At 42.7% G+C, this 26,418-nt stretch overlaps 1 protein-coding gene across 1 annotated transcript in view; it reads right to left on the reverse strand.

The window, feature by feature from the left end:
• Positions 1–5,595: 5,595 nt before the first annotated feature.
• The window catches only part of LOC129697914 (ubiquitin-protein ligase E3A-like), a 35,903-nt gene continuing 15,080 nt past the window's right edge, over positions 5,596–26,418 (reverse strand). The window contains exons 6-10 of the mRNA XM_055636647.1: positions 25,335–25,499; positions 24,327–24,482; positions 16,272–16,345; positions 8,338–8,481; positions 5,596–6,688 (exon numbers count right to left, since the gene is read on the reverse strand). Coding sequence (XP_055492622.1) covers positions 6,568–6,688; positions 8,338–8,481; positions 16,272–16,345; positions 24,327–24,482; positions 25,335–25,499 — 660 coding nt within the window. The 3' untranslated portion in view covers positions 5,596–6,567. The remainder of the gene's footprint in view (positions 6,689–8,337; positions 8,482–16,271; positions 16,346–24,326; positions 24,483–25,334; positions 25,500–26,418) is intronic.

Below are 26,418 nucleotides of genomic sequence, written 5' to 3' on the forward strand. Positions count from 1 at the left end.
TCCAGCACTTAGCAGCATGGTGCGCTGACAACAACCTGGATGAAGACCAAGGAGCTCATTGTAGACTTCAGGAAGTCCAGAGGTGGCACGCACCCCCCCATCCACATTAACGGGACGGAGGTGGAAGAACGTTTCTAGCTTCAGGTTCCTGGAAGTCAACATCTCCGATGACCTCTCTTGGACCCACAATACCTCTACTCTGATCAAGAAGGCTCATCAGCGTCTCTTCTTCCTGAGGAGACTGAAGAAGGTCCATCTGTCTCCTCAGATCCTGGTGAACTTCTACCGCTGCACCATCGAGAGCATCCTTACCAACTCCATCACAGTATGGTATGGCAACTCTCCGTCTCCGACCGGCAGGCACTGCAGAGGGTGGTGAAAATTGCCCAACGCATCACCGGTTCCACGCTCCCCTCCATTGAGTCTGTCCAAAGCAAGCGCTGTCTGCGGAGGGCGCTCAGCATCGCCAAGGACTGCTCTCACCCCAACCATGGACTGTTTACCCTCCTACCATCCGGGAGGCGCTACAGGTCTCTCCGTTGCCGAACCAGCCGGTCGAGGAACAGCTTCTTTCCGGCGGCTGTCACTCTACTAAACAACGTACCTCGGTGACTGCCAATCACCCCCCCCCCCCCCGACACTTATCCATTTTTTATTCACATCGTTTGCTACGCTCTTCAAGGGAGATGCAATCGTTGTCCTGTACTGTACGACAATGTTCACCTTGAATCTCCTCCAATCTGATCTACTGCATCCTCTGCTGTAGGTGTCAGCTGATTTACATCGGGGAGACTAAGCTTCTTAGTTGGGTGATCGTTTCGCCGAACACCTCCGCTCAGTCCGCAATAACCAACCTGACCTCCCGGTGGCTCAGCACTTCAACTCCCCCTCCCATTCCCAATCTGACCTCTCTGTCCTGGGTCTCCTCCATTGCCAGAGTGAGCAACAGCGGAAATTGGAGGAACAGCACCTCATATTCCGCCTGGGGACCTTGCGTCCGGATGGCATTAACATTGAATTCTCCCAATTTTGCTAGCCCTTGCTGTCTCCTCCCCTTCCTTAACCCTCTAGCTGTCTCCTCCCACCCTCCTATCCGCCTGCCCTCGGGCTCCTCCTCCTCCCCTTTTCCTTCCTTCTCCCCCCCCCCCCCCCATCAGTCTGAAGAAGTGTTTCGGCCCGAAACGTCGCCTTTTTCCTTCGCTCCATAGATGCTGCTGCACCCGCTGAGTTTCTCCAGCAATTTTGTGTACCTTCAATTTTCCAGCATCTGCAGTTCCTTCTTGAACAATTCTGAAGCATTATCTTGTTTGATCTTCTGTAGACTACTGATCAGACAAAAGGGAGGAAATGCATATAAAACATTCCACCCCAATTTAACATAACCGCATCTACCCCTGTTGCACCTAGGTCTGGTTCCCACAAAACATATTGAGGTAACTGGTGGTTCAATCTGGATGCAAACAAGTCAATTTCTGGTTTCCCAAATTTTTTCACAATCTTATGGAAAATGTCACGATTTAACATCCATTCTGTATTGTCATTAAATTTGCGTGACCTAGTGTCTGTAATTATATTGAATTTACCTGGTAGGTAAATTGCAGAAACCAAATGTCTCTCTTAATGCACCAGTGCCAATTCATGTTTGCTAATCTGTCAAATGCTTCTGATTTGATTCCACCCATATGATTGACATATGCTACTGCCGTAGTGTTGTCAATCTGAACATGTACATGCAAATTTTGTACCTAGTGGCAAAGGGCTTTAAGCCCATGAAATACACTTAGTAATTCAAGATAATTAATGCCATGTGTCTCGAGCAAAGGTTCTTCCTCTGCATTCGATCTACCTCCACAGCTTGAGATGGTATCAGCATCTCCCCAACCTAGTGCACCTGCATCGGTTTGTAGGCTGATAGCTGGTGATTCAACCAGCATTTTTTTCTGTAAGACCAATCAACATTTTTAATCCACCATTTTATATCATTAATTGCTGTGTTTGGTAGTTGCATGGGTCTATCAAATACCCGGAATGTCTTTTAAATACTAATACCTCGCTGCAGTTGTTGGTAATGTAGTGGGCCAAGCTGAACAGCTGGAATAGAAGCAATTAGTTTGCCAATTAGGCTTGCCACTTGCCTGATTGATGGTTGTTTGCCTGCAATTAGTTCCTTACAACCCTCAATTCACTGCAGCTTTTAGTCCTTGGGTAAGGTCACTGTCATGTGCTCTGAATTAATAGTGAACCCCAAGTAATCAATTATTTTGTTAGGTGTCAATATAGATTTATCTGGATAGATAAAGAAGCCCAGGTTTTGAATGTTAGTTTGACTTTTTAAACTGATGCTGTCGTTATGGCTTCAGTCTCCCACAACTAAAATGTCAACCAAATAAACCATCATCAAATGGCCTTGGGCTCTTAACAATGCTAAGATTGGTTTTAGCAATTTAGTAAACAATCTAGGGGCTGAGGTTAACCCATAATGCAATGCTTTGAATTGCCACAATTGATGCATCCAGATAAATTTCAAATATCTACAATCTTTACCATGCATGGCCACAGGGCAATACGCATCTTGGAGATCTATGCTTGCCATATAGCATTCTGTTGAATTTAACTGCAAAGCATTAGTAAATGTATCAATTTTGAAATGTTTATACTGTACAAAAGGGTTGAGACTTGTAAGTTCTAAATGATTCTACTGCCACCATCCTTTTTTAGGTATAGAGAAAATACTAGATACGAAACGGTGGGTTTGATAAGTTGTTTTCTCAATTACCCCTTTTTTTTACTCAATATGTAAAGTTCTACTTGAATAATTCTAATCTCTTCTTTAGAGACCATGTATTTGTCTTGGAATATGTTGAGTAGGGGAATTTTCATTTTTTTAGTAGAATTCAATTCTAAACCCCATTATACTGCACAGTATATAAGCATCAGATGTTATTTGTTGCCCTTCTTTTAGGAGAATTGTAATTTCCCCCCAATTTGTGAATAGGACACATCTGATATGTTTGTCTCAGAACCAGAACTACCTACCTCAGGATTTGCTGGTGTCACTTTTTGTACCTTGCCCCTTGTGGGAATAACCATGTCCTCCACGTCCTGGGGTCGTACGCCAATATCGTGTATGCGGGTACGATATACAATACAATATTATTTGTCATTTGAACCTCGAGGTTCAAATGAAATGTTGTTTCTACAGTCATACACACAAGAAAAAGACCCAAGACACAACACAATTTACACAGACATCCATCACAGCGCATCTCCTCCTTGTTGTGATGGAAGGCAAAAACGTATCCCTCCCCTGCACGCCCCATTCCCCTCCCGATATCAGAGTCAAAGCCCCCGGCGGGCGATGGTAATTGTCCCGCGGCCATTAACGCCGCGCCGGGTGATGCAAGGCCACGCTCCGGGTCTTATTGTTGGAGCCCCCGGCGTGCGCTAGCAAAGTCCCGCAGCCATTCCAAGCCGCGCGGGGCAGTGATGTAAGACCCGCTCCAGGTACTCTTCGAACCCCGCAACTCGGGCGGGTGAAGCCGCCGTTGTGGAAGCCCCGAAAAGCGGTCTCCAAGCAGGGACCTGCGGGCTCCCGGTATTACTGTCCACCAGACCTGCGGTAAGCCTCCGAATCTCCGGGGGTCGGGCCGCAGCAGCGCGCCACCACCGCTCCTCCCGCTCCAAACTCGGCCAGCTCTATGATGGTGAGTAGCTCCGCAGCTCCGGGACTGGAGCCCCAGGTCGTTCCTGCCGGAGGCCGCTCCACGGTGCTAGGCTCTAACGACAACGGAGACCCGACAGGGAAAAGGTCAGGTTCTCCGTGCAGGGGAAAGATTTTAAAAGTTTCCCCACCACCCCCCGCCCCCCACACACACACATACCACGTCAAAAAAAACCTACATTGAAACGAGACAAAAAATAATAAGAAGACAGACGGACTGCAGAGGCCGCTGCGACGTGAGTCGGGCTGCCCACCGGAGGTGAATACGAGCGACTTGTTCCTTCACCAGTTCCAGCCACCCTTTGGCATGGATAGTGCCTTCGTTATGGCAATTGTATATTAGATGGTTTACGGAGCCCTGCAAACTTAGGATGTATGTTAGGTCTTATCGCATTTTTACGAATACAGTTTATTTCAAATTGTGCATTACACATCATTCCCATAACATCCTGATGTGACGTTGTCACATTTCCTCTTCCAGGTCTCTGGCAAATGCCGTGATGCTTGACCACATTAATCTTAGTACCCGCTGTAACCTCATTTCTTGAACGCATACTGCGGTGCCCATAACTCCACACTTCACTGTTGACAGATGGGACTACTAGCAGAGCGCAATTCTGCGGGATTTCATATTTGTTCTCAATCTCATCCATCGTTGGTTCTTCCGAATGATGGGAAAGCAGGTATTTATACTTCTGCTATATCCTCTTTTAGAGGTTGTCCCTTTTTTCTGGGACTAGAGAACTTATGGGCCAGCCCTGGTACATTTCTTTTTTGTGTGGGCTCTGGTCCTTATATGATTAATTGTCAGAATATTCTGGATATTCCTCCTCATAATGGGTTTCACCTGGTATTTTTCATCAGGTATTTCATGCGCTGGCTTGACAAGCCTACGCTTCTTTGACCCTCTTTGGGGTATCTCAAGCTCTTCATAGAGCCGTATGCTGACAGCCCACTTTTAGGTGCTGCTCCATTCTGGTCTCCTGTAGACCAACGTCTGTATTGTCTTTCAGACATTTCTGTTGCTGGCTCAGTGCTAGGCCTACATACATATTAATCTCCAACGTTTCCCAGGACCTCTCCTGGGTGTTCCATGCGCTGGCTCTTTAGGCCCGCATTTTTTATACTCCTTCTGGAGTTTGCTTTATCAATATTTTACCCATGAGGAATTCCAGTTGATAACTCTATCTGACATGATTTATAGTTCAGACTCCTCCGAGTCTAAAGGCCTATTATTTTCTTTATGGCCTTGCTCCCTGTGGGAGTTTCAACGGGACTTTTTCTCCCGTGTAAAAATAGTTGTTTCTTTACCATCGACTTTTTAGTCGGGCGCCCGCTACTCTCAGACATTTTGTCTTATTGAGTGCTTACTGCGGTGCGCTTACCATTATTCCTCCCACCTTTCTCCATATATTAAGACTTGCCTGTGTCTCTGAACGCAGTCTCCACGGAGAAAAGCAGCCTGAAAATGAAAGTAAAATACTTACGTTCAGGTTTTCTTTCACTCACCGCTTGGAGGTTCCGCACCTCCTACCGCGGTCACAGCGCAATGCGTCTGACGAGATGACGCGCGTGCGCCTGAACGGCCTTCTTCACGTAGTCACTCACGTGACTCCGAAGTAAAATTCATTAATAATGTTACCAAAATCTGTGATACTAATTTTGGAGACTAAATCTTTTACGTGTGTGGAAGAGAATATGTAGTAGAATCAACCTTAAAAGGATAATTTACCGACAGATTGATTTTTGCCTATGCGAAAAATGAAAGAAAAACAGTTTTGGATTGCAGTAAATACTAACAATGTGACTTTACATTCGCTCTCTTTCCTCCCCCCCCCCTTATGTTAACAGGATTAGATATTAAAGACAAGATGTAAACTTGAATGCCTTTTAATTCCAATAATACAGATTAATACTTAATTTTAAATACACCCCAAATCAAAGTATGTCACATAACAACTATACACCTGGCTGTTAATTGAATTTATACATTAAATTTAAACAGCTGTTTCTTTTAGAGACATGATTTTCATTTAATAGAGAATAAATATTGACAATCCAAGTATTTTTTAAAGTTACAATATTTTGATGTTTTATTGTACATCGCGTCATAGTAGTCACTATGAAACAAGTCATTACATGCACTAGAAGCACTCTCTAGTTAAGTGGCTTGGCACTGATCCTCTTCAGGAGTCAGTTGAAAATCGTACAAAACAAAGTGGCTGCTTTTACTCAAATATCCGAAGAAATTAGGTTAAGAGAAACCCTGAGCTACGGAAAGGTTTCATGAGTTGGTTTAAAGAAAGCACCGTTAGTAATGCTCCCATTCCAATCTCCTTCTTCCTTAGGTTGGAGGTTCCACAACTCCTACTCCAAATTATTAAGTCATGTCAAATGAGCAAAAAGATCTTCCGTCACCACATTGTTTTTTGAAATAGTAGGTGAATCGTGAGGGAAAAGCAAAGCTGCAGGGAACGTTTAGAAAATATTTTCTTCTGTAAATGTGCACCATTCCCTCTTTCCATCAATTGATTTTTGAATGTGTAATGATGAAAGAAATCTAGATGGCTAACAACATTTAAGTGACCTCTCGAAAAGTAAGCGATTTTCAAATTACAAACACTCTGACAAATGTTCTTGAAGTTTGGTACTTCATTGTGAAATCAAGCAATATTATGATTGTTTGTGATATCTCACAACCTGCAAAGGGTTGAAAGCTGTTCTGGTTAACTCGATGTCAAAATTAAACTTTGAAATCAAATTAAAAATACAATTGGCTGATCTATATTTTGAAAGGTGATTGCTTTTTCCAATTGAATTTACAACACTTCTATGGCCAAACGTAATTATAGCATGCCAAATCCTTTTGAGTACGTGATTGCCTTAAGAAGCCTTTCCTTCAGCTTGTCCTTGGTAGAGTAGTCTGGAAGTAGCAGTACATTGAAGCACGTATGTGTTGTTGGTAGTCTGCCAGGAGAAAAGAAACACTGAAATATCATTGGAGGTCATTTGGTCTATGGTGTCCATACCTGCTGTTAGAAGAAGCTGTTTAGATTAACTGTATGGTTCATCTCTGATGCCCTGTCGTCTATGACACATTACCTGCTAACCTAAATTATCTTTGAATCTATTGAAAGCTTATATCTTTTCCACCCTTTCATGTATTTATTTTCACCACTGGGTTAAGAGTATTTTTAACCACCTGCTAATCCCTCAACCATTGCTTTAAATGATTGCAGGGTGTGGAAGAATGTTATAGCAATAGGCAAATGCGTCTTCTTTTTGCAGTAATGTTCCCATCACAATGTCAGACTGAATGTGCTGTATATGATCTCCTATATATGATCAGTCTTTCTGCCCTGCAACTCTGTCCCTGAGGCAAAGGGACCTGAAAAATGTTTATCAGAACCCCCACTATCTTCTTCCTTTTGCATCTCATAACACCGTAGATATTTTCTGGCCTGATGATACAGCTACTTTCGAAGATGCTAAACCACAATGCTTATATAGTCCTTTTCCTTTGAAGACAGACTAAATATTCACATACTAAAGTCTTCTATTTCCAAAGCTAAGGTCAGATCAATATTATCTTCTTCAATAATGAAGACATTTGGGGCTATATAGAGTATGTCAGCTCATGCTCTTTTGTTCTCACCATTTCCTTATAGGTCTCCAAGAGACAAACCTTTTTTATTTGTTAACCTCTTAGCTTGAGTAAGCCATTTAGAACGGAGACGAGGAAACGCTTTTTCTCACAGAGAGTGATGAGTGTGGAATTCTCTGCCTCAGAGAGCGGTGAAGGCGGGTTCTCTGGATGCTTTCAAGAGAGAGCTAGATAGGGCTCTTAAAAATAGCGGAGTCAAGGGATATGGGGAGAAGGCAGGAACAGGGTACTGATTGGGGATGATCAGCCATGATCACATTGAATGGCGGTGCTAGCTCGAAGGGTCGAATGGCCTACTCCTGCACCTATTGTCTATTATCCTTTATGTATGTCTTACATATTCTTATGTTTTCCTTGATTTTAGCTGCCAATCTTTTATTGCACATTATCTTTGCCTTCATAATTTCCTATTTATACCTACCTCCTGACTTCCTAAATCTGTCTGTGCTTTGCTGTATTGAATCTCTGTGCCTGTGCTGCTGGTTGCTGCTTTATCCGTATGCTTACCGAATTTTAAGAGGTTGCAGATAGGGCAGTTGTTGATTAAAATAGTTAATTTCAAGGTATCATATGTGCACAATTTCAACACTTGATTTCTTTTAAAAAGAGTTTCAAAATGTAAAATATAAGCCAAGTGACCATCTTTTAATCTTACCCACCCTCCTTATGAATAGTCTGATCCCAGGAGTTAATTTAAAGAAAACATGTACATGTCTAGGGTTTAATCAATGACTGGAAAATACTCCATACAGTGAGAAGGTTCTTGTGTGATGTACGTACACAAACATTGATCATCCATCAATTGCTTACTTTGATGTTTTAGATTACATCCAAATTGAAGAATATGACTTGCATTTTCTCCATTAGCTTGTTTGCATATCTTATCATATAGTCAGTCCAACAAGTTAAAGATAAATAAATTATTCACAAAAAAAGTTATCTTAAAACATACCTGTCTGAATCTGGTCCGTTCTTGGTTATGATTAACTTAATTTTGCCAAGACCGCCGACTGGGGCGCGATCAGAGCCTGTGGTGAACTGCAAGAACTGACGCTTCTGTTCCTCTGGAAGACTGTGAGTTATACCCCAGAAATCTCTTGAAAGGTGTTCATGATAAAAGGAGGGTAGAGGAAACAAAAAGTAAAATTAGGTTGAAAAAGAAAAAATTTCAGTGTTGCCCAATACTTTATGTGGTGATTTGCAGCAATACATTGTGACTCATGCCATTCTTTAGCTTACTTTGGAGTTCACCATGAGCTAGATTACTAAGGGGTAAATTTAAACAAACCAAGCAATACATTTTTAACCAAGTGCACATGTTAAAATATTAAAATGCTAATTTTACAGTAATTAACAACAATTTTAATAATGGAATAAAAAACAAATATGAAAAACAAAGATAGACACAAAATGCTGGAGCAACTCAGCAGGGCAGGCAGCATCTCTGGAGAGAAGGAATGGGTGATGTTTTGAGTCTAGACCCTTCAGACGGATGTCATTGGAGTGGGCGGTACATGGATCAGGAAGTGTATCGATAAGGATGTGTAGTGTGTGAAAACAGGACAAAGGCAATGGAGATCATAGAAATATAGAAAATAAGGTGCAGGAGTAGGCCATTCAGCCCTTTGAGTTAACACCACCATTCAATATGATCATGGCTGATCATCTAAAATCAGTACCCCGTTCCTGCTTTTTCCCCAATATCCCTTTAGCCATAAGAGCTAAATCTAACTCTCTCTTGAAAACATCCAGTGAATTGGCCTCCACTGCCTTCTGTGGCAGAGAATTCCACAGTTTCACAACTCTCTGGGTGAAAAAGATTTTCCTCATCTCAGTCCTAAATGGCCTACCCTTTATTCTTAAACTGTGGCCCGTGTTCTGGACTCCAGCAAGATCGGGAACATTTTTCCTGCATCTAGCCTGTCCAGTCCTTTAAGAAATTTATGTTTCTATAAGATCTCCTCTCATCCTTCTAACTCCAGTGAATACAAGCCATTCTTTCATCATATGTCAGTCCCGCCATCCCAGGAAGTAACCTGGAGAACCTACACTGCACTCCCTCAATAGCAATAATGTCCTTCCTCAAATTAGGAGACCAAAATTACGCACAATACTCCAGGTGCGGTCTCATAAGGTACAACTGCAGTAGAACCTCCTTGCTCCTAAACTCAAATCCTCTCCCAATGAAGGCCAACATGCCATTTGCTTTCTTCACTGCCTGCTGTACCTGCATGCTTACTTTCAAGGAAAATATACAATAAATCATAGTTAGTTGGGAGAAGGTAGTAACAAAGCAAACAGCAATAAAATGTAGTCAGAGACAGTAAGACTGGCCGGAGAACTGGGAAGTTAGAGAATTCAATGTTCATGCCGCTGGGGTGTAAAATGCCCAAGTGAAATATGAGGTGCTGTTCCTCCAATTTGCGCTGAGCCTCACTCTGACAATGGAAGAGGCCCAGGCCAGAAAAGTCAGTGTGGGAATTGGAGGGGGAGTTAAAGTGTTGAGCAACCGGGAGATCAGGTAGGTTTAGATGGGCTGACCAGAGGTGTTCAGCGAAACGATCACCAAGTCCTGCACTTGATCTCGCTGATATACAGCAGTCTACACCTGGAACAGTGGATACAGTCGATGAATTTGGAGGAGGTGCAAGTGAATCTCAGCCTCACCTGAAAAGACTTTTGAGGTCCTTGGACGTAGTCGAGGGGGGGTGCTATAGGGACAGGTGTTGCATCTCCTGCGGTTGCAGGGGAAAGTACCGGTGAGGGGATGGTTTGGGTGGGAAGGGAAGAGTTGACCACGAAGTTGCCGAGGGAATGGTCTCTGCGGAAAGGGGTGGAGATGGGAAGTAAAGGGATCCCGGTGGAGGTGACAAAAATGTCAGAGGATGATGTGCTGTATGCAAAGGCTGGTGGGGTGGAAGGTGAGGAAAATGGGGACTCTGTCCCAATTACGAATGAGGAGGAAGGGCGATGATCAAGAGCGGAGCTGCTGGATATTGAGGAGACCCTAGTGAAGGCCTCATCTATAATGGAAGAGGGAACATCGTTCTCTAAAGAATGAGGACATCGCCGATGACCTGATATGGAACACCTCATCTTGGGCGCTGATGGGGCGCAGACAGAGGAATTGGGAGTACGGAATAGAGTTTTTACAGGAAGCAGGGTGGGAAGAAGTGTAGTCCAGATAGAAATGTTCCAAGTAAGAAACAAAATGATTTCAGAAACCAATTCTCTGGGAATATTATACATAGAGTCATAGAGTCTTACAGCATGGAAACTTGCTCTCATTAGCCAACACGTCCCATCTACACTAGTCCCAATTACCTGCGTTTGGCCCAGATCCCTCTAAACCTTTCCTATCTATATATCTGCCCAAATATCTTTTAAATGTTGTCATTGTACATGCCTCAACTATCTCCTCTGGCAGCTTGTTCGTTATATCCACAACGCTTTGTGTGAAAAAGTTGCCCTTCGATTTCCTCTTCAATTTTACCCCTCTCACCTTAAACCTAGGTTCTCTGGTCTCGATTCCCCTGCTCTGGGCACGAGACTGTGCATCTACCTGATTTATTCCTCTCATGATCATATACACTCTATAAGATCACCCCTCATCCTCCTGCGCTCCAAGGAATAGAGTCCTAGCTTGCTCAACCTCTTCCCGTAGCTCAGGCCCTCGAGTCTTAGCAACTTCCTCGTAAATCTTGTCTGCACCCTTTCCAGCTTGACAACATATTTCCTATAACATACAAAATCCCATACAAAAACTGAACACAATACTCTAAATGCGGCCTCACCAACATCTTTTATGACTGCAGCATGACTTCTCAATTCCTATACTCAATGCTCTGACCGATGAAGGCCAATGCGCCAAAGCCTTTTTGACCACCGTATCTACCGGTGATGCCAATTTCAAAGAAACAAAGTACCTGTACTCCTAGATCCCTCTGCTCTGCAACACTACCCAGAGCCATACTGTGTAGTTCACTGTGTAGGTTCTGCCCATGTTAGTACTCCCAAAATTCACCGCCTCACATTTCTGTATTAAATTCCATCAACCATTCTTCAGCCCACCTGTAGACGGCAAATGATAGAGTAGCTCAGCGGAACAGGCAGCATCTCTGGAGAGAAGGAATGGCTATTTGCCAGTCCCGCTGAGTTACTCCAGCATTTTGGATCTATCTTCGGTTTAAACCAGCATCCGCAGTTCCTTCATCCACACCTCATCCCACCTGCCCAAACAATGAAAATCTTGTTACAATTTTAGACAACCATCTTCACTATCTACAATATCACCCACCCAAGTGTCATCTGCAAACATGCTAACCATAACATGTACATTCTCATCCAAATCATTGATATAGATGACAAACAGCAATGGGTCCAGCACCAAACCATGAGGCACACCACTAGTCACAAGCCTCCAGTCCGAAAAGTAACCTTTCACCATCACCCTCTGCTTCCTTCCATGAAGCCAATTTTCTATCCATTCAGCTATCTCTCCTTGAGTCCCATGGAATCCAGAGCAGCCTACCGTGTGGAACCTTGTCAAATGCCTTACTAAAATCCATGTATACAACATCTACAGCTCTGTCTTCATTGGCATATCTTCAAAAAATTCAATCAGATTTGTGACACAACCTCCCATGTACAAAGCCATGTTGGCTATCCCTAAACAACTCATGTCCATCTAAGTGCATGTATATCCTATCCCTCAGAATACTCTCTAGTAACTTTCCGACCTGAAAATTTCTCTCTCGCTTCCCAGAGTCCTCGGATATATGTGATCAGGCCTGGGAAATTTGTTAATCTTCATACATGTCAGGAACCTTCAGCACTTCTGTGACCATAATACTGACTGCTCTCAAAACACTTTCAGTGACTAACCCAATATCTCCAGTCCTCCTGTCTTTCTCCATGGTAAAAACAAAGGAGAAACATGACATTGTTGTTGCTCCAGTCACGCAGGATAAATAAAACATCTTCATAGAAGTCAGATGAGGAAGATGCTTTTGAAACAAATTGCATCTAAATGGAAGCACTACGTTTTCTTCTCGAGCGTCCTACTCAACGCAACCGAGAATAAAACAAAAACTAAAGCTGAATCTAAAAATGTTTTAATGCTTCATGATAAAGCAATTACGTAATATTTTTAAAGACCTGGATGTATTTAAGATGAATGCACTGCCACTGTATTTTAACCTGCTGCATTTCTTAATGGGTGATGTAGACATTGGATATGGGGAGTGCAAAGAATGCTGTAGGTTGGTGAATAGACAATAGACAATAGGTGCAGGAGCAGGCCATTCGCCCCTTCATGGCCGATCAACCAATATCAGTACCTCATTCCTGCCTCCTCCCCATATCCCCTGACTCCCCTATCTTTAACAGCCCTATCTAGCTCTCTCTTGAAAGTATCCAGAGAACTGGCCTCCACCGCCCTGAGGCAGAGAATTCCACAGACTCACAACTGTGTGAAAATTTGTTTCCTCATCTCCGTTCTAAATGGCTTACCCCTTATTCTTAAACTGTGGCCCCGGGTTCTGGACTGCCCCAACATTGGGAACATGTTTCCTGCCTCTAGCGTGTCCAAACCCTTAATAATTATGTGTTTAAGAGGGAACTGCAGATGCTGGAGAATCGAAGGTTACACAGTAGAGTATACACAGTGTTTAAGAGGGAACTGCAGATAGAAGGGTTTCGGCCCGAAACGTTGCCTATTTCCTTCGCTCCATAGATGCTGCTGCACCCGCTGAGTTTCTCCAGCTTCTTTGTGTAACCCTTAATAATCATATATGTCTCATAGAAACATGGAAAATAGGTGCAGGAGTAGGCCATTCGGCCCTTCGAGCCTGCACCGCCATTCAATATGATCATGGCTGATCATCCAACTCAGTATCCTGTACCTGCCTTATCTCCATACCCCCTGATCCCTTTAGCCACAAGGGCCACATCTAACTCCCTCTTAAATATAGTCAATGAACTGGCCTCAACTACCTTCTGTGGCAGAGAATTCCAGAGATTCACCACTCTCTGTGTGAAAAATGTTTTTCTCATCTCGGTCCTAAAAGATTTCCCCCTTATCCTTGACTGACCCCTTGTTCTGGACTTCCCCAACATCGGGAACAATCTTACTGCATCTAGCCTGTCCAACCCCTTAAGAATTTTGTAAGTGTCTATAAGATCCCCCCTCAATCTTCTCAATTCTAGCGAGTACAAGCCGAGTCTATCCAGTCTTTCTTCATATGAAAGTCCTGACATCCCAGTGAACCTTCTCTGTACTCCCTCTATGGCAAGAATGTCTTTTCTCAGATTAGGAGACCAAAACTGTACGCAATACTCCAGATGTGGTCTCACCAAGACCCTGTACAACTGCAGTAGAATCTCGCTGCTCCTATACTCAAATCCTTTTGCTATGAATGCTAACATACCATTCGCTTTCTTCACTGCCTGCTGCACCTGCATGCCTACTTTCAATGACTGGTGTACCATGACACCCAGGTCTCGTTGCATCTCCCCTTTTCCTAATCGGCCACCATTCAGACTTTCCTGTTTTTGCCCCCAAAGTGGATAACCTCACATTTATCCACATTATACTTCATCTGCCATGCATTTCCCCACTCACCCAGCCTATCCAAGTCACCTTGCAGCCTCCTAGCATCCTCCTCACAGCTAACGGTGCCCCCCAGCTTCGTGTCATCCGCAAGCTTGGAGATGTTGCATTCAATTCATTCGTCCAAATCATTAATATATGTTGTAAATAGCTGGGGTCCCAGCACTGAACTTGCGGTACCCCACTAGTCACTGCCTGCCATTGTGAAAAGGACCCGTTTATGCTTACTCTTTGCTTCCTGTCTGCCAGCCAGTTCTCTATCCACATCAATACTGAACCCCCAATACCGTGTGCTTTAAGTTTGTATACTAATCCCTTATGTGGGACCTTGTCGAAAGCCTTCTGAAAGTCTCGAAAGCCTTCTGAAAGCCTTCAATAAGATTCCCTCTCATCCTTCTCAATTCCAGAGTATACAAGCCCAGCTGCTCCATTCTTTCAGCATATGACAGTCCCGCCATCCCGGGAATTAACCTTGTGAACCTATGTGCACTCTCTCAATAGCAAGAATGTCCTTCCTCATACTCGGAGACCAAAACTGCACACAATACTCCAGGTGGGGTCTCACTAGAGGCCCTGTACAATTGCAGAAGGATCACTCTGCTCCTGTACTCCACTCCTCTTGTTATGAAGGCCAACATGCCATTCGCTTTCTTCACTGCCTGCTGTACCTGCATGCTTACTGATGAACAAGGACCCCCAGATCCCATTGTCCTTCCCCTTTTCACCAACTTGACACCATTCAGATATAATCTGCTTTCCTGTTTTTGCTACCAAAGTGGATAACCTCACATTTATCCACATTAAACTGCATCTGCCATGCATCTGCCCACTCCCCCAACCTGTCCAAGTCACCCTGCATTCTCATAGCATCCTCCTCACAGTTCACACACTGCCATCCAGCTTTGTATCACCTGCAAATTTATTAATGTTACTTGTAATCCCTTCATCTAAATCATTAATATATATTGTAAATAGCTGCGGACCCAGCACCAAGCCTTGCGGTACTCCACTAGTCACTGCCGCCATTCTGAAAGTGACCTGTTAATCCCTACACTTTGTTTCCTGTCTGCCAACCAATTTTCTATCCATGTCAGCACTCTACCCCCAATACCATGTGCCCTAATTTTGCCCACTAATTTCATATGTGGGACCTTATCGAATGCTTTCTGAAAGTCCAGGTACACTACATCCATTGGCTCTCCCTTGTCCATTTTCCGAGTTACATCCTCAAAAAATTCCAGAAGATTAGTCAAGCATGATTTCCCCTTCATAAATCCATGCTGACTCTGACCGATCCTGTTACTGCTATCCAAATGTGCAGCTATTTCATCTTTTATAATTGACTCCAGCATCTTCCCCACCACCGATGTCAGGCTAACTGGTCTATAATTCCTTGTTTTCCCTCTCCCGCCTTTCTTAAAAAATGGGATAACATTAGCTACCCTCCAATCCACAGGAACTGATCCTAAATTTATAGAACATTGGAAAATGATCACCAATGCGTCCACGATTTCTAGAGCCACTTCCTTAAGTACCCTGGGTTGCAGACCATCAGGCCCTGGGGATTTATCAGCCTTCAGTCGCATCAGTTTACCCTATGCCATTTCCTGCCTAATGTGAATTTCCTTCAGTTCCTCCGTCACCCCTGATCCTCTGACCACTAGTACATCAGGAAGATTGTTTGTATCTTCCTTAGTGAAGATGGATCCAAAGTACCTGTTCAACTCTTCTGCCATTTCCTTGTTCCCCATAATAAATTCAACCCTTTGCGGTCTTCAAGGGTCCAACTTTGGTCTTAACTATTTTTTTCGTCTTCGCATACCTAAAGAAGCTTTTACTATCCTCCTTTATATTCTTGGCTAGCTTACCTTCGTACCTCATCTTTTCCCCCCGTATTGCCTTTTTAAGTTACCTTCTGTTGCTGTTTAAACTTTACCCAATCCTCTGACTTCCCACTCATCTTTGCTATGTTGTACTTCTTCTCTTTTATTTTTATACTGTCATTGACGTCCCTTGTAGCCACGGTCGCCCCTTACTCCCCTTGGAATCTTTCTTCCTGGTTGGGATGAACTGATCCTGCACCTTCTGTAATATTCCCAGATATATCTGCCATTGTTGTTCCACTGTCATCCTTGCTAGGGTATCTTTCCAGTCAACTTTGGCTAACTCCCCCCCCCACGACTCCATAGTTCCCTTTGGTCAATTGTAATCCTGACATTTCCGATATTCCCTTCTCCCTCTCAAATTGTAGATTAACACGAAGAAAAGTCAGATACCTTACTATCCTAGATTCTTTTGTGAATCCTCCATCATACTCTGTAGCTTCTTCCAGTGCATGGAAATCCAGATTCTGGAATACAATGAAATTGTAAACAATAATTAGAGTGTAAGATACCACTTCAATCTGCTGTAGGAAATAGAGATAGAGCACTTGATATTGTTCCTATGGAACACCCAAATCAGTCATAGCAAATCAACTAACAAGGAATAGTTGGGAGGGGGACGGACAGAATGACCAAGTGTTCTGATTAGAGGAAATGTCTTAGTTAAAGAGAAAAAAATGCACAGCAAAATTGTGGACAATAACTGAAGCTTATAATGAAGGGACAAAGGACATTTATTGTCATGTACACCAATTGGTGTAGTGAAATTTGAGTTGCAATTTGCAGCACACCAATAAGCAGAAAACACTACATTAAAGAATTTAACATTGAACATAAAAACATCCTCCCACAATGGTTCCCACTGTGAGGGAAGGCAACAAAGCCCAGTCCTCTTCCTCTTGTTCACCCATTGTCGGGCCTATTGAGGCCTCCACAGTCGCAGCAATGGTGGGGCGATGTTTCAGGCCCTCTCGCTGCATGATGGAGCTCCGGCGTCGGGAGAACCTTCTCAGCGGCTTGGAGTGTCTGGAACGGCCGCTTCCTACCCGAGATCGTGGCTCCCGAAGTCCACGGGCCGTGCAGGTTGGAGCTCCAACACTGGCAATCTCAGCGAAAGATCCCAGACTCCGCAGTGTTCAGAGTCAGCGCTGCCTGCAACTGGAAGATCCGCGACCACAGCTCCGCGATGTAGGAGGCGGCGGTCACAGCACTCTGGCGCTTACATCACAGCGACCCTCGGTAAGGCATCGCCCGCTCCGCGATGGTGCTTCAGCGCTGCGCCGCCGCCGGAGATGAAGCTCTGGCCGGTCCTGGCAGGAAACGCCGCTCCAGTCCCATTGGTAGGCAGCAAGGAAGGGGCGAATATGCGGCTCGGAGGAAAGCCGCATCTCCGACCAGGTAGGGACTGAGAAATACAGTTGCCCCCTTCCCCCATAGTCCCCAAAACGACTATAAGACCTCCAAAATAAAACACACTAACACACTAAAAATAAAAAAAAGGTTGAAAGGCCAAACAGCTGCAGGCAGGGCAGCCATACTCGACGGCGCCCCCCACTCGACAAGAGGTTATAACTAGTATTCCTCCAATTAGAGTCACAGCACAGCAGGGAAAACAGTAAAGGCAAAATTTAAGTCTGTTTATCTGAATACATGCAGCATTTGTAATAAGACCGTAAATTAATATTAACAGTACAAATAAAAATGAATGGGTACGATCTAATAGTCATGAAGGTTTGGTAAAGTGATCAATTCTGGGAATTAAATATTCCTGGGTAATTAATGTGCAAGAGAAACAGGTAAAATAGAAAAGGAGAGGTGGCCCGACTAAAAGAAAAATGGAATAAAGTCAATGGAGAAAAATAACTTGAGTTTGGAAAATCTAAAAGTAGATTAATTTTGGGTAGTGCAGAGCAACATAATGGGGGTGTTGCTTTTAGGCTCCAAAACCACAAGGCATATTAGGAAATTGGAGGCAAATGTTACAAGGGGAATACAATAATTATGAGTAGATTTAAAATCAATGTACAATAATAGTATGAAGAACAAAACCAGTGAGTGCTTGAGAAATGCAATAAATAGATCGCCAGATCAGTACGGTAAAGAATGGATAAGGTAACAAGCTATTTTAGATCAAGCATTTTACTATGAAAAAGGGTTAGTTAAAATATGTTTAATTTTCCCTGCATTCTCATCAACTCCCATAGCCAATTCTAGCTTCATATTTACTTTATTCAGAGTTAAGATACTGGTTTCAGACTAAATGATATTGTGGAGCAAGTAGTAGAACCACTGATTCTCAGCGCCAGAGATCCAGGTTCAATCCTGACTTGGGTGCGGTCTGTGTGGCATTTGCACATTCTCCCTTTGAGCAGCTGGGTTTCCTCCAGGTGCTCTGATTTCCTCCCACATCACAAAGGTGTGTAGGTTGGGAGATTAAGTGGCCAGTGTAAATTGTAAGTGAGTGGAAGAATCTGAGGTAGAGAACAGAGGAAATAGGTTACGGGAGATAGGGCGGCACGGTGGTGCAACGGTAGAGTTGCTGCCTTACAGCGAATGCAGCGCCGGAGTCCCGGGTTCGATCCCGACTATGGGTGCTGGCTGTACGGAGTTTGTACGTTCTCCCTGTGACCTGTGTGGGTTTTCTCCGAGATCTTAGGTTTCCTCCCACACTCCAAAGACGTACAGGTTTGTAGGTTAATTGGCTTGGTAAATGTAAATAAAATTTGTCCCTAGTGGGTATAGGATAGTGTTAATGTGCGGGGATCGCTGGTCGGCTCAGACCCGGTGGGCCGAAAGGGCCTGTTTCCGTGCTGTATCTCTAAACTAAACTAAACATCAAAAGTTTGCATACATGAACAATGGCTAACATTTAAAATACCTATAAGGTATAAACACACAACTGGTAAACTTGTCCATGCATGGTTAATATGAAGCTAAATGAAAGACAAAATTAGACACAAGGAAAAGGCTTATGTTGCCAAAGAGTAGTAAGCTAAAGAAAAATATTAGAAGTGAGTGAAAGAAAACCAAGGCATTGAATAGGTAAAAGAAGATAGAATATGATAGGCAAACATTAGGGGTAACATGAGGGGGAACTTCTTTACTCAGAGAGTGGTAGCGGTGTGGAATGAGCTTCCAGTGGAAGTGGTGGAGGCAGGTTCGTTGATATCATTTAAAAATAAATTGGATAGGCATATGGATGAGAAGGAAATGGAGGGTTATGGTATGAGTGCAGGCAGGTGGGACTGAGGGAAAAATAAGTTGTTCGGCACGGACTTGTAGGGCCGAGATGGCCTGTTTCCGTGCTGTAATTGTTATATGGTTATATGGTTAAACAAAAAACATAAAAGCAGTCTGTAAAAGATTTAATTAATAAGCATAAAAGAGATGAGCTAAAGTTAATGTGGCCACATTTCAAACTAACACTGAAGAAATTATATTGAGGAAGTAAACACATATTTTGTGTGTATCTTCATCCAAGAAGGAAAAGTAGAAAACAACAGATCTGGAGAGAATAAGGAATTGAACACAATTAACATGAGTAAATAATATTGAGATTGAAAGCTAATAAATCCACAAAACCAGATTATCCACATCCCAAGTTTTTGAAAAGTGTACGGTCCAAAGATACTGGATGCATTGGTTGTCATGTTCTGAAATTCTGTAGATTCTCGAATGATTCCCACAGATTTAAATTTAACAAATGTGGCTTTACTATTGGGCAAAATAAGGGAGGGAGAAAACAGGAAACTAAAGACTAGATCATCTGACATCAGTGGTAGGAAAATGCTGGAATCTAATATTTGGAATTTGTTAACAGTTTATTAACAAGGCCGCCAAAAAATAATAATAAGATTGGGCAGAGTCAGCATGGATTCATGAAAAAGGAAAATCTGTTTAACAAATTCGCTATGTTTTTTGAAGATTGACACAGAGGCTTTGAAGGAGATAGATATGCTATATGAATTGATGAATATATAGGATTTGGAATATAATGTGGAAAAATTAGATCTTTGGTATAATAAAATAGTTCAGAACAAACTTAAATATTAAATTGTGTTGGCGGTGACTGGAACCTTTGTGGACTTTTACAGATATCATTGAACATGCCCTGGAGTGAGCAACTAGAAAGTCAAATTGAATGTTGGCCTTTACTGCAAAAGGATTTGAGTACAGGAATTAAGACATCCTACTGAAATTATAAGGGGCCTTGGTGAGAATGAACTTATAACATTGTGTATAGGTCTGGTTTCCCAATGGAAGGAAATACTTGCAATGCTTTAGGTTCTCCAGATTCATTCCTGAGGTGGGTGCTTCTTTCATATGAGAAATTAAACATAGCATGACTCTTCATGAGTTCAGAAGAACGAGAGGTAATTAATCGAAATGTAAAACATTTGTGTGTGTTAAAAGTGAGTTATAAGGATGATGATTCTGGCTGGAATGTTTAGAAGCTAGAGTCACCTTCTCAAAATAAAAACGTCTATTCAGAAATGATGAACATGTTTTACCCATACAGAGCACACTAATTAAACTGTGGAATGCCCTACTTTAACTGGGTTGGGGAAGCTCAGTCACTGAATTTATTGACAGTAGTGTTTGACAGATTTTTGGACATCAAGGGCTGAATTTAATTGAGTACATTTTATGAGCCAAATATGTATACATACAAGGAATTTACCTTGGTGCTTTGCTCGCAAGTAATAACACGATATGCAGTAGACAATTAAAAATAAAACACTATAATTTAAACATGTGAAGCATGAAATAAAATACCAGAGGAAAAGGAGGCGACAGACTTTTGGCTGTTGAGTAGAGATACTGCTTGTGGAAAAAAAAGTTTTTATGTCTGGCTGTGGCAGATTTGACAGTCCGGAGTCACCTTCCAGAGGGAAGTGCTTCAAAAAGTTTGTGGCCAGGGTGAGAGGGGTCAGAGATGATTTTACTCACTCGCTTCCTGGCCCTTGCAGTGTACATTTCGTTGATGGGGGAAGGTTGCAGCCAACAACCTCTCAGCTGATCGAACTATGCGCTGCAGCCTCAGGATGTCATGCTTGGTGGCTGAGCCAAACCAGACCATGATGGAGAAGGTGAGGACAGACTTTATGATGGCAGAATAAAACTGGACCATCATTGCCTGCGGCAGATTGTGTTTTCTCAGCTGCCGCAGGAAGTACATCCTCTGTTGGGCCTTTTTGACTGTGGAGTCGATGGTGGTCACCCATTTAAGGTCCCTGGATATGATTTTTCTAAGGAACTTAAAAGACTCCACAGATGTGACTGTGATGTTGTTGATGGTGAGTGGGGTGAGGGGAGGGGGAGCTCTCCCAAAGTCTACAATCAATTCCACTGTCTTAGGAGCATTGAGCTCCAGGTTGTTGCAATGGTACGAGGACGCCAGCTATGTCACTTCCTGTCTGTAGGCAGATTCCTCCCCATCCTGGATCAGTCCAATCAGGGTTGTGTCGTCCGCAAACTTGAGAAGCTTGACAGAGGAGTCTGTGGAGGTGCAGTCATTGGTGTAGAGAGAGTAAAAGAGAGGGGAGAGTACGCAGCCTTGAGGTGCTCCTATGCTGAGGGTCCGAGATGTGCTTTCCCAGCCTCACATGCTGCTTCCTGTCTGTCAGGAAGTTGATGATCCACTGACAGAGGGTTTCAGGCACAGTCAACTGGGAGTTTGGAGTGTAGTAGCTCTGGCACAATGGTGTTGAATGAAGAGCTAAAATCCACAAACAAAATCCTTGCATCGGTCCCCTGACGGTCCAGGTGCTGGAGGATGAAGTGCAGGCCTAGGTTGACTGCGTCATCCACAGATCTAAGTGCCCGGTATGCAAACTGCAGGGTGGACAGCAGGGGGTTTGTGATATTTTTCAGGTGGGCCAGCACAAGTCTTTCAAAGGTCTTCATGATTACAGAGGTCAGTGCGACAGGCCTGTAGTCATTAGGACCAGTAATGCTTGGCTTTTTGGGTACAGGAACAATAGTGGAGATATTGAAGCAGGCAGGGACAGTGCAGGTTTGCTGGGACAGTAGCATTACTATAAGAAAGTGGTATCAGGCTGATAGTCAAAAATGATTTCACTGAATGGTGAAACAAGCAAGAGGGGCTAAATGACCTACTCCTGCTATTTTTTATGCTCTTCAGATACATTTTCTACAAGGTGTAAGAAAGGGTATTAACAAAGACGTAAGATTGAATGAGAAAAGGGGAGAAATCAAACACATCAAGAAATAACATTTTGAAAGTGTTTTGAAAGCAAGAAGGAAAGGCAATAATGGTTTGGGGAGAAACATCCACCAAAAAAAACATTGACGAGAAAGAAATCAGTAATAGAGCACTGAAGAGCAGAAGTTTGAGGCTAGGTCATAATGCTGAGGAAAAACAGTGGAGTTAGAATAAAGTGATAACATTGAAGAATTAAGACAAGGATGTAGATCTTAGAATAACTTTAAGCACAATAAACCAATGCAATCTGAAATGGGAGAAAGTAGCATTTTGTAAGAAGAGCAGAGGTGATAATTGTCCTGATTAAATCAAGACGATAGTGTTTGATTAGGACATAGAACTGGATAGTTAGGTGGACAGTATGGTGAAAGCATTTGGTATGTTTGCCTTCATTGGTACGGGTATCGAATACAAACGTTGGGACATCATGATGCAGCTGTGCGAGTCGTTGGTGAGACCACACTTCTGGTACCCAACTATAGGAAAGATGTTATTAATTTGAAGATTGCCCAAAAGAGATTCACCAGGATGTTACCTGGGCATGTAGGCTTAACTTACAGGGAAATATTTATTCTTTAGAGTGTAGAAAGCTGAGGGGTGACCTTAATGGATAAGGAGAGCGCTCGCAATCTTTTTCCCAGGGTAGAAGATTCTAACATTAGATGGCATAGGATTAAGCTGAGAGGTGAGAAATTGTAAAGGGACCTTACAGGCAACTTTCTCACTTGAGGCTAGTCGTATCTAGATTGAACTGTCAAAGGAAACTATCGAGGCAAATTAAAAGGTCAAACAGCTGCATGAGTCACAGTGCCACCTCACAGATGTCCAATCAAATGGATCTCATTTACATATATGACATCACAATGCGACAGGGGTGGTAGATTGGAACCTTCACGTGGTCCCACTAAAATCACACAGCTGCATGAGTCAGTGCCACCTCACAGATGTACAATCACAATGGATCTCATTTACATATGATATCACAATGGGACAGGGCTGGGAGATCTCTCCCCCTCCCACCCCCGTGCCTTTCCCCCACTCCCCCTTCTCTCTCCCCCTCTCTCTCTCCCTCTCCCCCGCCACGCTCTCCACCTCTCCCCTCTTCCTCCTCCCTCTCTCTCCCCCCCCTCCCACCCCTCTCTTCTCACCTCCCTCCCCCCACTCCTCCTTACCCCCCTCCCCCTCTACCACCCCCTTCCCCCTACCCCTGTCTCCCCCTTCACCCTCCCTGCTCTCCTCCCCTCCCCCCATCCTCATCCCCCTCTCTCTCCCTTCCCCCCTTAATATAATATCACGGGGGGTAGTTGGCGTGTGTGCGGGGTGGTAGATAGTGTGTGTGACGCCACATGCACAATACACAATAAAAAAATTAACACAAACATCCACCACAGCATTCTTCACTGTGGTGGAAGGCAGAAAGTATAGTCAGTCCTCCTCCATTTCCCCCCGTGGTGGGGGCCATAACCTCAGCAGTCGCCGCTACGGGCGGCCAGATGACAGGCCTCTCGTCTGGAAGGTAAGTCCCGAATCGGTGCTTCCCTACCGGAAACCGCGGCTTCAGGATGACGTAGGCCGCAGGTGGCAGGGCAGCCGTCTTGCAGCGCCCCCACCGACAAGTCAGAAGGAAGGTTGCATTTCTTCAAGAAAGCTTTGAGGAAATATTTGTATATTTGATTTGCACACACAGCTCATATCAGAGTATCTATTTGACAAAACTGGTGATGGCCTTGCAACTGATATGTCCCACCCAATGCACCCACTGCAGCTTTAATCCTGAGGATATTGTTCTGAGAAATGATGAGGACATTGCTGCGCTTACTCTTTTGTAGAATTTAATGAATTTTGTGAAGACAGTATTGGTGATATTTTTCCAGTGCCTTAAGATGGTGCTATGGTTGTCTAGGTCTCAGGAGCATGTAGAAGGATATGTATCAGTGCTGATTCATGTGTTGAACTTCAAATCCTCTTTTTGATTATATTTTTGATGATAGATCAAAAGCTCTGCGGGTGCATTGAAAGTGGTGGTGTATTTCATTAACATCTGCCTTTGCTAAGAGTAGGCTCCCGAAGTGGACCATCTTTTCCTGGTCTCAAAGCCAAACACATTGTGTTAACAACATACTATGTCACTAGTGTCAACAGATAAACATAAGAAAAATATTCACCTGGTGGTATACAACCATTCATTAATCCAGATTTAGAATAATCTAAACAGTACTTACTTTGCTGCCACAGATTAGCTGTTCAATTTCTTCTGGTCTGAAAAGGTATTTCAAGGGGGACTCATTTGTAACCATATGGAAACCCCGATTGAATGCTCTGAATTGTTTTTCCACTGACTGGTTCAGAATATAATTTGTATATAGTTGAACAAATTCCTGCATGAGAGAAATTAAATCAGACAGTTAATGTTTGAAATATAACACAACACATACAATTTGGCGAGAATAAATACTATTACGTGCAAAGTAAACATTGGAGAATTGGGGAAAATATGAACATTTACATGGTCATCTTCTGGATTAGGCTCCATTCAAGTGGATATTAAATAATTCTTGAAGGTCAAGGAACTCTCAATTTTCTGACTCAAATTTATTCTTCAAAAAAATCCAACTGCTTTATCGTTGCTACTTGCCAATTTGAATTGACCATGTTTATTCACAAAAATAGTGAGTACATTGTAAAATATTAATTGGAGCCGATTTTATTTTTATTTTATTTCAGATATTTTGGTATCGATGATATAGAGCAAATGTAATCATTCAATGTCAAATGTATCTGGTCAGCTAGAACCAAAGGAACTCTAGACTACATCAATCCATGTGCAAATGTATTTGGGAATCCATCAAATTTACTTCTGAAGCACTTCTTTGCAGTTATACTTTCAAGAGCTGAAATCAAATTATTGAAACAAAAACAACTGATGGCTTCAATTTTCAGAAGTTATAAATTGTTTCTTATTACCCTGTGTCTGCCAGCACTTTTCAATATTTTATTGCACTCAGCCATTAACTTTCAAACAAGTTGTGGAGTAATGTGCAAGATAACGGAGATATAACTTACACATCAGCACTGTCCCTCCACTTTCTGACTGTAGGCTTTTTTAAAAAAATAATAGGAACCAACCTCATTCCATATGCATAGACATGCTTTGGAACACAACATAACTGCTTCATTATATGCATCTTAATGACTATATATTTGACAAATAAGATCAATGTGATGCTAACTTTCTTATTCTGGTTTGTTACTGGAATGTCCTCGCTGCTTTCTTTTAGGTTATGAGTTATTGGCACTCCGAATAAATCATTGTACGATACTTTAAAAGTGATCATCATATCTTCTTCGAGATTCCCTTCATATTCCAGGACATCTTTTAAGCTTCGATATAGTACCTGCAAAAAATTAGTTTCATATAATCAATGTATAATATATCAAAAATTGTCCCTCAAATACAATCTGTATGTATGTTAGTCTAATTCTATCCAATCCCATAATCAGTATAAATTGTTGATGGTAAATAATTCCATTCCAACATCTTGAATGTATATGTTATTTGCTGAAATGAATATGTATGTATTTGAGTATTTTTACAATACTGGAGAGATTTTGAGGAATTAGATTATAATTCAGGTTTTTACACCAATACACTGTTCTTAACAAAAATCTACCCATCATGTGAAACCTTACAAATAACAGATATAAATCAGATAACTTCAAAACTGAACGTCAAAAACTTTTTTCATAACAGACAAATTTTCATCATCGTTTTGGGCCGAAACCCTTCCTCAGACCGTTTCGGCCCGAAACGTTGCCTATTTCCTTCGCTCCATAGATGCTGCTGCACCCGCTGAGTTTCTCCAGCATTTTTGTGTACCTTTGATTTTCCAGCATCTGCAGTTCCTTCTTAAACAAATTTTCATCATCCCATGGTAGTAGTGATTTTTGGGAGAGTTCATTATTTTTCTTATATTCACATTTAATATATTAAAAACATCGTGGTGTAAAAAACACGACGACCGTTTATAATATATTTTCTGACATTTTTAGTCAATAAAACATTTTTTGTGCATAAATTGGTCATCAAAACAAAGAAACTGAGCCAATCTTCAATTTGGCAACACACTCTCTTGTTTACCTTTCGTACGAACCAGTCGCTAACTTCATTCCTTCGTGTCAACCTCCGGAATCTCCACAACGACCGTTATGGATCAGTATTGCAAAAATGCATTTTTTCTAATTATGACCCAAAAGTGCATTTGTATGCTTCACTTACATTTTAGGTAGACACAAATTGCTGGAGTAACTCAACGG

The sequence above is a fragment of the Leucoraja erinacea genome, chromosome 1 (assembly GCF_028641065.1).
Source record: "Leucoraja erinacea ecotype New England chromosome 1, Leri_hhj_1, whole genome shotgun sequence".
In the NCBI taxonomy this organism is placed as follows: domain Eukaryota; kingdom Metazoa; phylum Chordata; class Chondrichthyes; order Rajiformes; family Rajidae; genus Leucoraja; species Leucoraja erinaceus.